This window comes from Populus euphratica, unplaced genomic scaffold (genome assembly GCF_000495115.2).
Source record: "Populus euphratica unplaced genomic scaffold, PopEup_1.0 scaffold625.1, whole genome shotgun sequence".
NCBI classification, from domain to species: Eukaryota; Viridiplantae; Streptophyta; class Magnoliopsida; order Malpighiales; family Salicaceae; genus Populus; species Populus euphratica.
This window is the reverse complement of record NW_011500501.1, coordinates 97,165-109,539: the sequence shown is the minus strand read 5'-3', so window position 1 is coordinate 109,539 and position 12,375 is coordinate 97,165. Positions and strand designations below refer to the sequence as shown.

General features: G+C 33.1%; 1 protein-coding gene across 1 annotated transcript; it reads right to left on the bottom strand.

The window, feature by feature from the left end:
- Positions 1–9,176: 9,176 nt before the first annotated feature.
- Positions 9,177–11,332, bottom strand: LOC105115066 (WRKY transcription factor 55-like). The gene is made up of 3 exons (XM_011011845.1): positions 10,813–11,332; positions 10,225–10,356; positions 9,177–9,796 (listed from the first exon to the last, which is right to left on the bottom strand). The coding sequence occupies exons 1-3, from the start codon at positions 11,292–11,294 to the stop codon at positions 9,316–9,318; spliced, it is 1,095 nt and encodes a 364-aa protein (XP_011010147.1). The 5' UTR covers positions 11,295–11,332; the 3' UTR covers positions 9,177–9,315.
- Between the last annotated feature and the right edge of the window lie 1,043 nt (positions 11,333–12,375).

Here is a 12,375-nt window from a genome sequence, read left to right as displayed (position 1 = left end):
GGCCACTATTTCATAAAGAACATGATCGACTTAGTCTTGGGAATCTGACTAAAAAAGACCCTGTTTGCCAGTTTTTAAGAAAACTGGATGGGAAGCCTATCCCCGACCCATAGAGGGCGTTTAAGCCGTTCTTGGACGTAAAACAAAGGGAAGATGTGAGCCACAATCACAACTACCTGTACATACACATGCTTTTTTCAAAAGTAAATAAATAAATAAATAAAAAGAGAGAGAGAGTGTGTGAGACTCTAGCTGGCCTACATATAGATGTTATGATTGCCTTTCTACTTTCTCATCTATAAAACCCTCTTTTCCTTCCTTTCATTTCTACTCAACCCATACATTCAACAAATACAGAAGTGTGTAGAAATGGCAAGTTCCTCAAGTCATCAAATAAGAAATATTTGTGTTTTCGGTGGATCTAGTCCTGGGAAAGAAAAGGAGTTTTTAGAATCAGCAAATCATCTTGGTCAGGTGCTAGCTGAGAGAAAGATTCATTTAGTGTATGGGGGAGGCAGTCTTGGGTTAATGGGAGGTGTGTCAATAGCTGCATTTTTAGGAGGTAGTCAAGTTTTAGGAATCGTCCCTGAAGCTTTGGCACAAGGGGACATCATTGGAAAAACAATTGGAGAGGAACTTCAGGTCTCCACAATGTCGGCTCGAATGAATGCAATGTTTAACCATGCTGATGCTTTCATTGCTTTACCAGGTGGTCTAGGCACATTGGAAGAGATCTTTCATATTTCCTCTTGGGCTCAATTGCACATTCACCATAAACCCATAGGTTTGTTAAATGTTAATGGTTATTATGATAAGTTGTTGTCTTTTCTTGATCATGCTGTGGAACAGGAATTTCTAACATCTTCTGCACGACAAATCATAATCTCTGCTACTACTGCTGAACAATTGATTGACCAACTACAATCTTTCATTCCTGTGATTGATCCTTCCATGAGTCGCATAAATTGGTCATCTAAGGAAAGCCGTAAAAAGCTTAGATTGGATTTGAGCCTTCATTTGTGAATTTTTGTGTCTTTTGGTTTTATTATTATGTTTTGTTATTTCTTATTTTTGTTTCAGTGTGTTTCAGGTTTTGTCAGTGTTCGTTATTTCAGGTGATATCTTTTATACTCTATCTTTCTACCTTAGAACATTGAGGACAATGTCTCGTTTTGGTTGGGGGGAGAGGGTAGTAGTTGATAAAAAAAAAAATTGTTTTTCATTTCATAAAGCATGTGCATAATTGTTGTTACTAGGATGGCAGAGTAAAGGAGTTCTTTTGTTAAAGTGACTCTTGAGACGCATCTTAGTAACCATTCTTAACAAGGTCTATTATAATACTTCCTGAAATATTCAGGTTTACAAACTCTCGTATTGTTACCACTTAATTCTGCTCATATACTTATTTAACATGTATTCTTAAACCTTAATTTACACACACACACTTTAACATATGATTGTGGGTTGCATATTGGATTATTACATTATTTATGTTCTTTTGTTAAAGGTAACAACTAAGGGAAAGGGATTGTATATAATTAAAAAGAAAAAAAAAAAAAAAAAAAAAAAAAAAAAAAAAAAAAAAAAAAAAAAAAAAAAAAAAAAAGAAAAAAAAAATGATGATAATAAAAATGTAGATAAGTTTGGTTTCGTAGCCTCCCTAACCTAAGCAATTAAGCCCGAAGGGGTGTTTTAACACCTAATACCCTAAAGTCAACTGACTTGGGAGCTATTGGCCCAACGCTTGTTACATGGGTTGAGGAGAAAAGCTTAAAGGAATCAAACATTGCACTATCTACATATCAGTATCTGCGACCCGAGTTACTAAGCTCGTAGGGGTGTCTTAACACCTAATGCCCTAATACCAACTGGTCTGGGAGTCATTAGCTGAAAGCTCATTACATGGGTTAAAGATGCATGATATTTTTAAATTATATGTATATACATTAAAAAAAAAAGACACATTTACCACAAATTAAAGTTATCTTATATTATTAGATATATTATTATAAAATATGCTTTGGTTAAGGAGTTATTGATACTTCAAGTGCAAAATGATGATATAAAACCATGATAAAAATGCACTTTGAAGTACTAATCAGAAAGAAAAGGTGTTTTTTGAATCAGCAAATCATCTTGGTCAAGTGCTAGCTGAGAGAAAGATTCATTTAGTGTATGGAGGAGGCAGTCTTGGGTTAATGGGAAGTGTGTCAATAACTGCATTTTTAGGAGATAGTCAAGTTTTGGGGGTCGTCCCTGAAGCTTTAGCACAAGGAAACATCATTGGAAAAATAATTGGAGAGGAACGTCAGGTCTCCATAATGTCAGCTCGAATGAATGCAATAAAAAACAATTGGAGAGGAACTTCAGGTCTCCACAATGTCGGCTCGAATGAATGCAATGTTTAACCATGCTGATGCCTTCATTACCTTACCAGGTGGTCTAGGCATATTCGAAGAGATTTTTCATATTTCCTCTTGGGCTCAATTGCACATTCACCATAAACCCATAGGTTTGTTAAATGTTAATGGTTATTATGATAAGTTGTTATCTTTTCTTGATCGTGCTGTGGAACAAGAATTTTTAACATCTTCTGCACGATAAATCATAATCTCTGCTGCTACTGTTGAACAATTGATTGACCAACTACAATCTTTCATTCCTGTAATTGATCCTTCTATGAGTCGCATAAATTGGTCAACTAAGGAAAGCCGTAAAAAGCTTATATTAGATTTGAGCCTTCATTTATGAATCTTTGTGTCTTTTGGTTTTATTATTGTGTTTTGTTGTTGCTTATATTTGTTTCAGTGTGTTTCAAGTTTATCAGTATTTGTTATTTCAGATGATATCTTCTATACTCTATCTTTTTACCTTTAAACATTGAGTTGAGGACAATATCTCATTTTAGTTGAGGGGAGAAGGTAGTAGCTAAAAAAAAAATTGTGTTTTTTATTTAATAAAGCATGTGCAAAATTGTTGTTACTATGATGGCAGAGTAAGGAGAACTTTTTATGACTCTTGAGATGCATCTTAGTAATCATTCGTAATAAGGTCTATCATAATACTTCTTGAAATATTCAGATTTACAAACTATCGCATTGTTATTCTTAACAAGGTCTATTATAATACTTCCTGAAATATTCAGGTTTACAAACTCTCGTATTGTTACCACTTAATTCTGCTCATATACTTATTTAACATGTATTTTTAAACCTTAATTTACACACACACACTTTAACATATGATTGTGGGTTGCATATTGGATTATTACATTATTTATGTTCTTTTGTTAAAGGTAATAACTACTAAGGGAAAGGGATTGTATATAATTAAAAAAAAACATGAAAAAAAAAAGAAAAAAAAAGAAAAAAAGAAAAAAAAATGATGATAATAAAAATGTAGATAAGTTTGCTTTCGTAGCCTCTCTAACCTAAGCAATTAAGCTCGAGGGGGTGTTTTAACACCTAATACCCTAAAGCCAACTAACTTGGGAGCTATTGGCCCAACGCTTATTACATGGGTTGAATAGGGGTGTTTTAACACCTAATACCCTAAAGTCAACTGACTTGGGAGCTATTGGCCCAACGCTTGTTACATGGGTTGAGGAGAAAAGCTTAAGGGAATCAAACATTGCACTATCTATATATTAGTATCTGCAACCCGAGTTACTAAACTCGTAGGGGTGTCTTAACACCTAATGCCCTAAGACCAACTAGTTTGGGAGTCATTAGTTAAAAGCTCGTTACATGGGTTAAAGATGTATGGTGTTTTAAATTATATTAAAAAAAAAGAAGACAAAAATAACAAGGAAATCAACCTTAAACATTAGGACAAAAATTTTGTTTTCTTCCAAGAAAAGCACTATAATTATGTGTTGATACATTGAGCACAAAAGAAAGGTTTATGAATATCTTGTTAAAAGGATTGAGCAAGTACATAAATTTAACGCGAGTTTGTTTATCTGGATAGATTAATGGAAGTTAAATGATAACTACCTTGCTTTATGGAATTTGCAAAGTATTTTTCTATTTTAATGCTTTGATTACTAGAGACTAGTAATAAGCTAGTTGGGGGGTGTGATTGATACTTAAAAGTGTATTTTTATCAAGGTTTTATATCATCATTTTGCATTGGAAGTATCAATAACTCCCTAACTAAAGCATGTTTTATAATAATATTTCTAATAATATAAGATACCTTTAATTTGTGGTAAATGTTTATTTTAAATGCAGGCCTATCACATAAATGAAAGGATTGATTGATGAATTTAAAAACTGAAATTGAAAGGATAAAGAGATGGTCAAACTTAGAAAAGAGATGTTGGTGCAATCTTGATTGATGACTTGAAGAACTTAAATTGCATGGATAAAGAGATGGTCAAACTTAGAGAAGAGATGTCGGTGCAATCCAAACCGGAACACTGTTCGGTAATTGGGTCATATCTAGAGCTATATATCTCAGATTTAGGTCCAATTTATATGGATGGAAAGGTAAGACATAGGCCTACAACTTTCATATAGAGCCGAAGATCTAAAAAGGTCATTTTCAAGTCCAAATTGTTGGAACAACAAAGAAGCCTGAATCTGTCCTCCAGCCCGAGCACTGTTCAGTATTTTAGCCACATCTGGAGTTCTAGAAATCGAAATGAGTTGCATTAGCCCGAGCACTGTTCGGTATTTTGGCCATATCTGGAGTTCTAGAAGTCCAAATGAGCTGAATTTTTTACACAAGAAAGCTGAGACAATTGCCTACAACTTTCATGTTTGCAACTGGCTCCAATTTTGACGTTATCAATGACGTTTTGGGCAGACAAGAGAAGATAAGGATTGTCACCAAGTCAAGAGTTGGCTACCCACTCATCAATTAGTCATCAAATCAATAGTTTCCAATTTTGGCCTATAAAAGGAGGCATTTGCCATGTATTTAGGCATCTTGGTTTCCAGATCAAGATCATGCTCTTGCTTTCCTTCTTTGTATTTTTTGTAATGTTTATGCTTTGTTTTCATTAATATCAAGTTTATGTAGATCATGCTTTTCCTTTCTCTCTTTGTATTTTTTGTAATGTTTATGCTTTGCTTTCATTAATATTAAGTTTATGCCTTTCATTTCCTTTCCTTTACTTAGTTAACTTTTATGTTCTTATTTTGTTTATCTATTTTGCTTTCTTTCATTATGTCTAGCTAAGTTTATTATGTCAAGGTGAAAAGGTTACACTAATGATGTAAGAATAAGTATAGTATAAACTTAGTATGGACTTTAATGTTTGATATTAATATGTTTTATATTTGTTATGTTGTTTCTCTTCCTTTCTCTCTTTGTATTTTTTATGCTTTGTTTTCATTAATATTAAGTTTATGCCTTTCATTTCCTTTCCTTTACTTAGTTAACTTTTATGTTCTTATTTTGTTTATCTATTTTGCTTTCTTTCATTATGTCTAGCTAAGTTAGTTATGTCAAGGTGAAAAGGTTACACTAATGGTGTGAGAATAAGTATAATGTAAACTTAATATGGACTTTAATGTTTGATACTAACATGTTTTGTATTTGTTATCTTGTTCACTCTTTAATACTTTGCTTGTTAAATGACTAATCTTGATTTATGTTGTATAACACTTGGTACAACAAATGCTTAGCACTTTCATAGCTCAAGTTGTATGGTATAACCGACACCTAAGCTATGAAAGGAACTTGATTTGTTGTTAACATAAGTTATAATCATGAATGCTTGATGAAATTTACAAGTATTAGCATTAATTGAATAAAATGACTAATATAATCATGTTAACAATCTATAATCTGATTGGAACCTCCGTTGTGTGTGGTTTCTAATTAAATAATAAGAGTTTATACAATACTTGTTTGACATACCATTAGTGGATCCTCTAACCTTGACGTTGTTTGTTATCATTGTTTAATCCTTATGTTAATTTTCCATCTCAAAGTTCTCATCAACTTTTCTTCTTCTTCTTCTTCTTTTTCTTTATTATTATTATTATTATTACTACTACTAGTAGTAGTAGTAGTAGTATTATTAGTATTATTATTGCTACTATTATTAATGTTGTTGTTGTTGTTGTTTTTGTTGTTATTATTGTTGTTGTTATTTATAATTTATACAATTAACCTCCCTATGGTTCGACTTCGGTCTTACCGGGTTATTTATTATTTCGACACTCCTGCACTTGGGAGAAGACATCAATCTTTTCGTCGTGTCACCAGATCTCCATATGAAAGTTGTGAGAAATTGTCTCAGCTTTCTAGAAAAAACAATGGAGGTCATTTGAACTTCTAGAACTCTAGATATGGGTTGAACACTTCACAGTGTATGGGCTGTAAGATAGATTCCGACCTCTTCGTTGTTGCTACAATTTGGACTTGAAAACAATCTTATTAAAACCAGACCTTCATGTGAAAGTTGTAGTGCCTTTTCATCCATATAAAGTAAACCTAAATTCAAAATCTACAGCTCCAGATATGACCTAATTACCCAACAGTGTTTCAGTTTAGAATGCACTAGCATCTCTTTTCTAAGTTTGGCAATCTATCTGTCTTTTCAATTTCAATATTTCAACTCATCAATCAATCATTTTATTTATGTGATAGGCCTGCATTTAAGATGAATATTTACTATAAATTAAAGTTGTCTTATATTATTAGATATGTTATTATAAAACATGCTTTATTTAAGGAGTTATTGATATTTCAAGTGCAAAATGATGATATAAAACTTTGATAAAAATACACTTTTAAGTACTAATCATCAATCTTATTGGTTTACATCATTTAGTTACAAAAAAACTCACGAGTCTATTTGTTATACCTCAAATCTATACAGCTATACCCACAGCAAAGCATGACCAACAAAACTAATTCAAACTTTATTTCATGCAATGTTATAAATAAATAAAAAATTGGTGATAAATAAATAAATAAATATTATTGAAATCTACTATGAATGTTGTGTTCCATAATGAGAAGATAAGATATATCTCCTTTTCAAAATATCTATGAAAATTTAATATTGAACACAAGAGATTCCATACTCTAAGTCATAAGAAGTATTTAAATATACTTGAAATCAATGTTTTGAAAACCACCCTGATCATCAAATGAGAGAATGAAGAGGTTCAAGCGTTAACTAGGGATAAAATCAAGTTTAAAGCAAATTCAATAAACTTAAATTATTGAATAGGATGTAAAGAATATAACAAATAAAAAAATTGTAAGATATGTTTCATACATAGATATTATCATGTTAGAATATTTGTTGTTATTATACATGTATAACTGCTTAATAAAAAATGTTGCACAAATTATTTAATTTATAAATAAGCGCAGATTGATCACAAAATATTTAAAATTTGTTACCTTGTTCTTTTTCTAATTAATAAAATAAAAAATAGGAAACTGGTAATTATATATTTATCAATTATTAACAGTGGAGCATGTACGTAGTAAAAACAATAAAATAAAATAATTTGAGAATTTTTATGATCTCGTTAAAAAAATCTAGAGTTATTTAAGGATTCATTACCTAAAGACCTGATCTTCAACTTTGAGTAATGCTTTAAAGGTTAGGCTATCAAAAATAATAGTTGTCAAATTTTCTAGCCTCCGATAGTAATCCATATAAAACAACCAGTGTGAAATCATATGTAGTGTGCTAGCTTTATATTCTGTGACTTAAGTAGTTTTTTTATCTAATAGACAACCATACGAAAATAAAAAGCATAGCGTACTATTTATAGAGAAATCTAAAAAATCATATAAATTGGTAAAATATCAATTTTACCCTTGAGAAATATCCATCTATTAATTCAGGAAAATTATAAAAATTAACTCAATAAAATCCTTACTTTTTCTAGGTCTAAAATATAATCATTGTATTAATTATATTTTAATTCTTAATTTATAAAATATATTTTAATCAAGTCATACTTAATTAAACTATCATAAATTAATTTATGACTAATGATTATTAATGTGTATGACCAATTAGGTTCATAATATGTTGGTCTAAATAGAAATTTTAATTTTAATTAAGAAAAATAATAATTTAATTTATTATCAATTCAACAATTAATTAATTTATATTTGAAGATCAGTTGTATCATCTAGCAACGTGTCATGATCCCTAAATATTAGACAAGTCATTAGTGGTTTGACTTAATCTTTCAGTAATCAGTATCTCAATGTAATTAATATATTTTCATCAATAATATTTTGATTTAACATTAAAGCATAGATTAACATGTTAAATCATGTGTGTTCACTATATAATAGTCATTGATTATTTAAATAAAATTTAAAACTCTTTTCAAATCTTATTGCATATTGGTCAATAATATTCTTAGTTAATACTACTTGAAAATAGATAAAATATTTTTTCTAATTGACCTAGATTAATTAATCATTTATTAATCACTTGAAAGCCTTTACATACTTCAAACAAAAATGTTAACATTTCAATTATGTCATATAGCCGGTCCTTCATTCCATTAATGCTTGATATCTTTATAGGAATTAAAGTGGTTAATTCCATTAATGTCGGAGTGTATAAGAAATTTTAGACAAAAAAAAAAATTAAAAAAAAAAAACCGCGTCACTTGTTTAAAGAGGAAGGAGGATAAATTTCATGCTATGGGAGCAAAAAGTTGTGAGGAAACATCTTGTTGGAGCAAAAAAACAAAATTGATATTTTGGTCTATAAGGATCATAATAAATAAAAAATCAAAATAAAGGGAGGTGGATTTATTATATCCGCGAAGGGTGGGTGAGAAACATTTTATCCATGAAAGGCCAGCTAGCTCTTGCTCGCATCTGCCTGGGTTTGTTTGCGCATGAAAAAACTACATCGCCGGCTGTTCAAGAGAGAAGGAGGATGGAGTTGTTTTCCGATGCCCCTCCGGTTTGTTTCGTCCTGATCCAGACGTCCATGGACAGACCAAGATAACCTTCTCTCAGCACTTGTTTAATTTAATAACAATTAAAATAACATGACATTATTTTAAATTTATGTGCTCAAAACCCACAAGGTTCTGTTGAGATTTGTTCCCTGAGAATGAAGCATTCAACCAAATAAAATGAAGAAAAAGTTCCTTTCAAAATCATATTCACGTACTAAAATAAATATGAAAAGAACAAAAACATAGTACAACCATGCACGTCTAGAATTCCAAAGCGATGCCTTAATTAATGAATTGAGAATGACCTATGAAAGTAATTTTCACTGGCTTAATTATAGAGTTGAAATATATCCCCCCACAAAAGAGACAAGAAATTCACTTATTCTAAGTACTAATTTAACTAGCACACTCAAGGTTTTTTATCGCTTGCCTGATCCCATTTTTCTTCCAATATGGAAGGGAAAATAAACTCCATGCTATTGGTGCTACTGCTGCCGGAATTAAACATGGCATCAGCCATATCTATTATAGGGTAGTCAGCTTCTTTACTGTATCGACCAGCGGTGGAGGGACCTTCACCACCACTACCAGCACCTGCAGCCATGCTGCTACTGCTGCAACCAGCGCTACCTCCAGAACCCAGACTAAATTCCAGCCATCTAGCTAGAGAAGTTGCTGCAGATGGCTGAGGCGGAGCACTCATATTTTGGGCCATCTCTTGTGCAATATCTGTTGCTGGTGGTGGAACTGATGGTGCCGTCGCAGACATGTGGCAAGTGTGCTCGCCACGGTACGCCACCTCGAATGTGTAGGGATCGTCATCAAGTCGCTGAACTTGTTTCTTGGCTAGGCAATGGTACAGCTTTTGGTGGGTGCACCTGTAGTAAGCCCTGAAAGGGACAGATCGAGTATATAGTTAAAATAAACAACAAATGTTAATGGCACAGGTAATTAATTAGTCCTAATAAATATGATTTTAATGAACTTGGTCGATTTGATTTTTCTAACATTCATTCTTTCAAGTCTGTTAATGTAAAACGATGATCTTCTTTGGGCGTATACTAAACTCGTTTTTGCCAATTAGCAGTCAATGGCTCAATCTTTAGATGGTTGTATACCAAGTCAATGTCTGAAAGAAAGGTTAAAAAAGAGCTAGCATGAAAAAAACGCAATTTCAATATATTATAAAAAGACTTCTCCATGTCTAAGAAGAGCATTCATATACATATTGTGCTTTGATTGTGTCATATAACACGTGTTATCTAGAAGAGTTAACAGTATTCTCTCTCAGACGTGCATATTTTGATTCATTAATTACCTCGGGAACCTTGAACCAAGTATCTCTTTCTGTCCATATTTCCTCCAAGTGAAGCCATCTTCTGGTGGGATCTCAGTATTGCCAAACTGCTGAGCAGGTACCCTCACTGTCCGTCTTTCGGCATCATCCTTCCTGCATATTTACAACCATAATATGTAGTAGCTAGGTAGCCATTAGCCTAACAAAACGAATCCGAATTTTTTGAGAAGTGGTCTGACAATTCCTAAGCAGGATTAATACACATGCCATATATATAATTGAAGGAAAGGTATGCATGAATATAATTAAAGTTTTGAATGTTCAGACATGTTCACAGAAAAAATATGTATAGCACGAACAATATGCTACCGACCCTCTTGACAAGAAAAAAGGGTTAAATGGAATTGCTTTGATGATATACTTTCCTTACAATTTCATTCGTATGTGAGTCGTAAAGCATGTCTAAGAGCAATTCACATTGAACTATTGTAGGTTTACAAAGATGACTCTGAAGTAAAACACAAGTCATCCACAATATGCAGACGAAGATGTTACAGCTACTAAGTTATGATATTATGCAAACGAAACACAAGCATTGAAATTTCTTACCTTCTTCGCGGTCTTTGACACGATGATGAAGAACCTCTGCCAGGATCTGATGCATCTATTGCTTGAACGTGATCTGATCTACTACCTAATTCAATAATAAAGTCTCCTGACCCCATTTGCGTCTTCTCAGCACCAAGGACCTGTGATTGATGAAACAACGTCTCCATAGCTGATGGGCAACTAGTCCTTAGCCATTCCTGGAGGCTAGGATCAATATTCTGTTGTTGCTGTAATTCCTGTGGCTCACGAAACAACATGTGATGAGTATATGAAGCGGTGTCTTGTTGATGAACATTTAGCCTTTCCCTAGCATTAATAAAAACCCTAATGATATCTTCACATGACTTGGAAAATATCTCTGGCTGGCTGGCTAAGTTTTCTAGGTTTAATTCAAGATCTTTAGCTAACTTGCACCCATGAAGAATTAAGGAAATGGTCTCGTCCATATTGGTTTCTTGTTGTTTACGAGGTTTTTTGAACATTAGAAGAAATTTGAATGGGGTTGATAATTAATGGAGCTTTGAGGGAGGAGTGCTTTCTATGTTGGTGCTTGGTGCTTCATCTTAGAGAAAAAGTGGGTAAATTATTCAAAGTATTTATGTATCTTTTACACGGTATCAAAAGTAGATTAGGACTTGGAAAGTATGACCAAGTCACGGTCTCCTTGGCATGCACTTCAAACCTTTTGGTGAGAGTCTAGGCGAAGACCGTGCCCCTGTTGAAACCCACTTTGTTTTGGACCTTGAACAGCTTAATTTCCTAGTTTTGAAGTTGATTGCGACCGTGACGAGAGCTAGAAAATGCCCCCCCTCTCTGTGTCTTCAATTGAGGGCATTAAATATTAAGGTCCTCGCTGAGCAATACCAAGACAGGAAAATGTCTCGCTAGCAAATCTTAGGAAATAAAATGAATATTATTTTATATATATATAGAGAGAGAGAGACACACACACACAATTATGCAAATTAAACCCAATTAATAGTTTCAGTAAATAACCTTCGATGTAGCACTTTGAAAAACAATTAAGTAGATCGATCCATGAAGTTCAAATCATTGCTATAAATTAATTAATGTAACACTCATCGGTCTGTCGACAGTGCCTTAATTATTTCAGAAGCGAATTTCATCTTTATTTATTTATTCTTCCTTGAAATTAGAAAGCATGCTATCTTATAATAAGTACTGGAAGGTCAGAAAATAGTCTTCTGAGGCTCGCTCTTTGGCCGTGATAAATCAACAGTAATCGAGTTGAGGTGCGCAATGGCGAACACGTTTGGCATATGATTTTCCTCAGGCAACTCGCCACTGGCTAGAAATACTCCAAACCTGTGCGCGCAGCACACCACATGGTCGATTTCTCGAAGATGGACTTTTCGTTTAAATGCCCTGCGTCGTGGGTCATGACCGTTAATCGGTTTGGTCCTAAACTCCTAGAAGGACATTCTTGCATGCATAGAGCCAAGCAAGGGTCAAAACCTCCATGGGTCCCTTGCCATTTCTGCGATCAGCTGGGCGGTGCGCTGGGTTTTCATTAATCAGGGGGTAATTAACTTCCTTCGTACA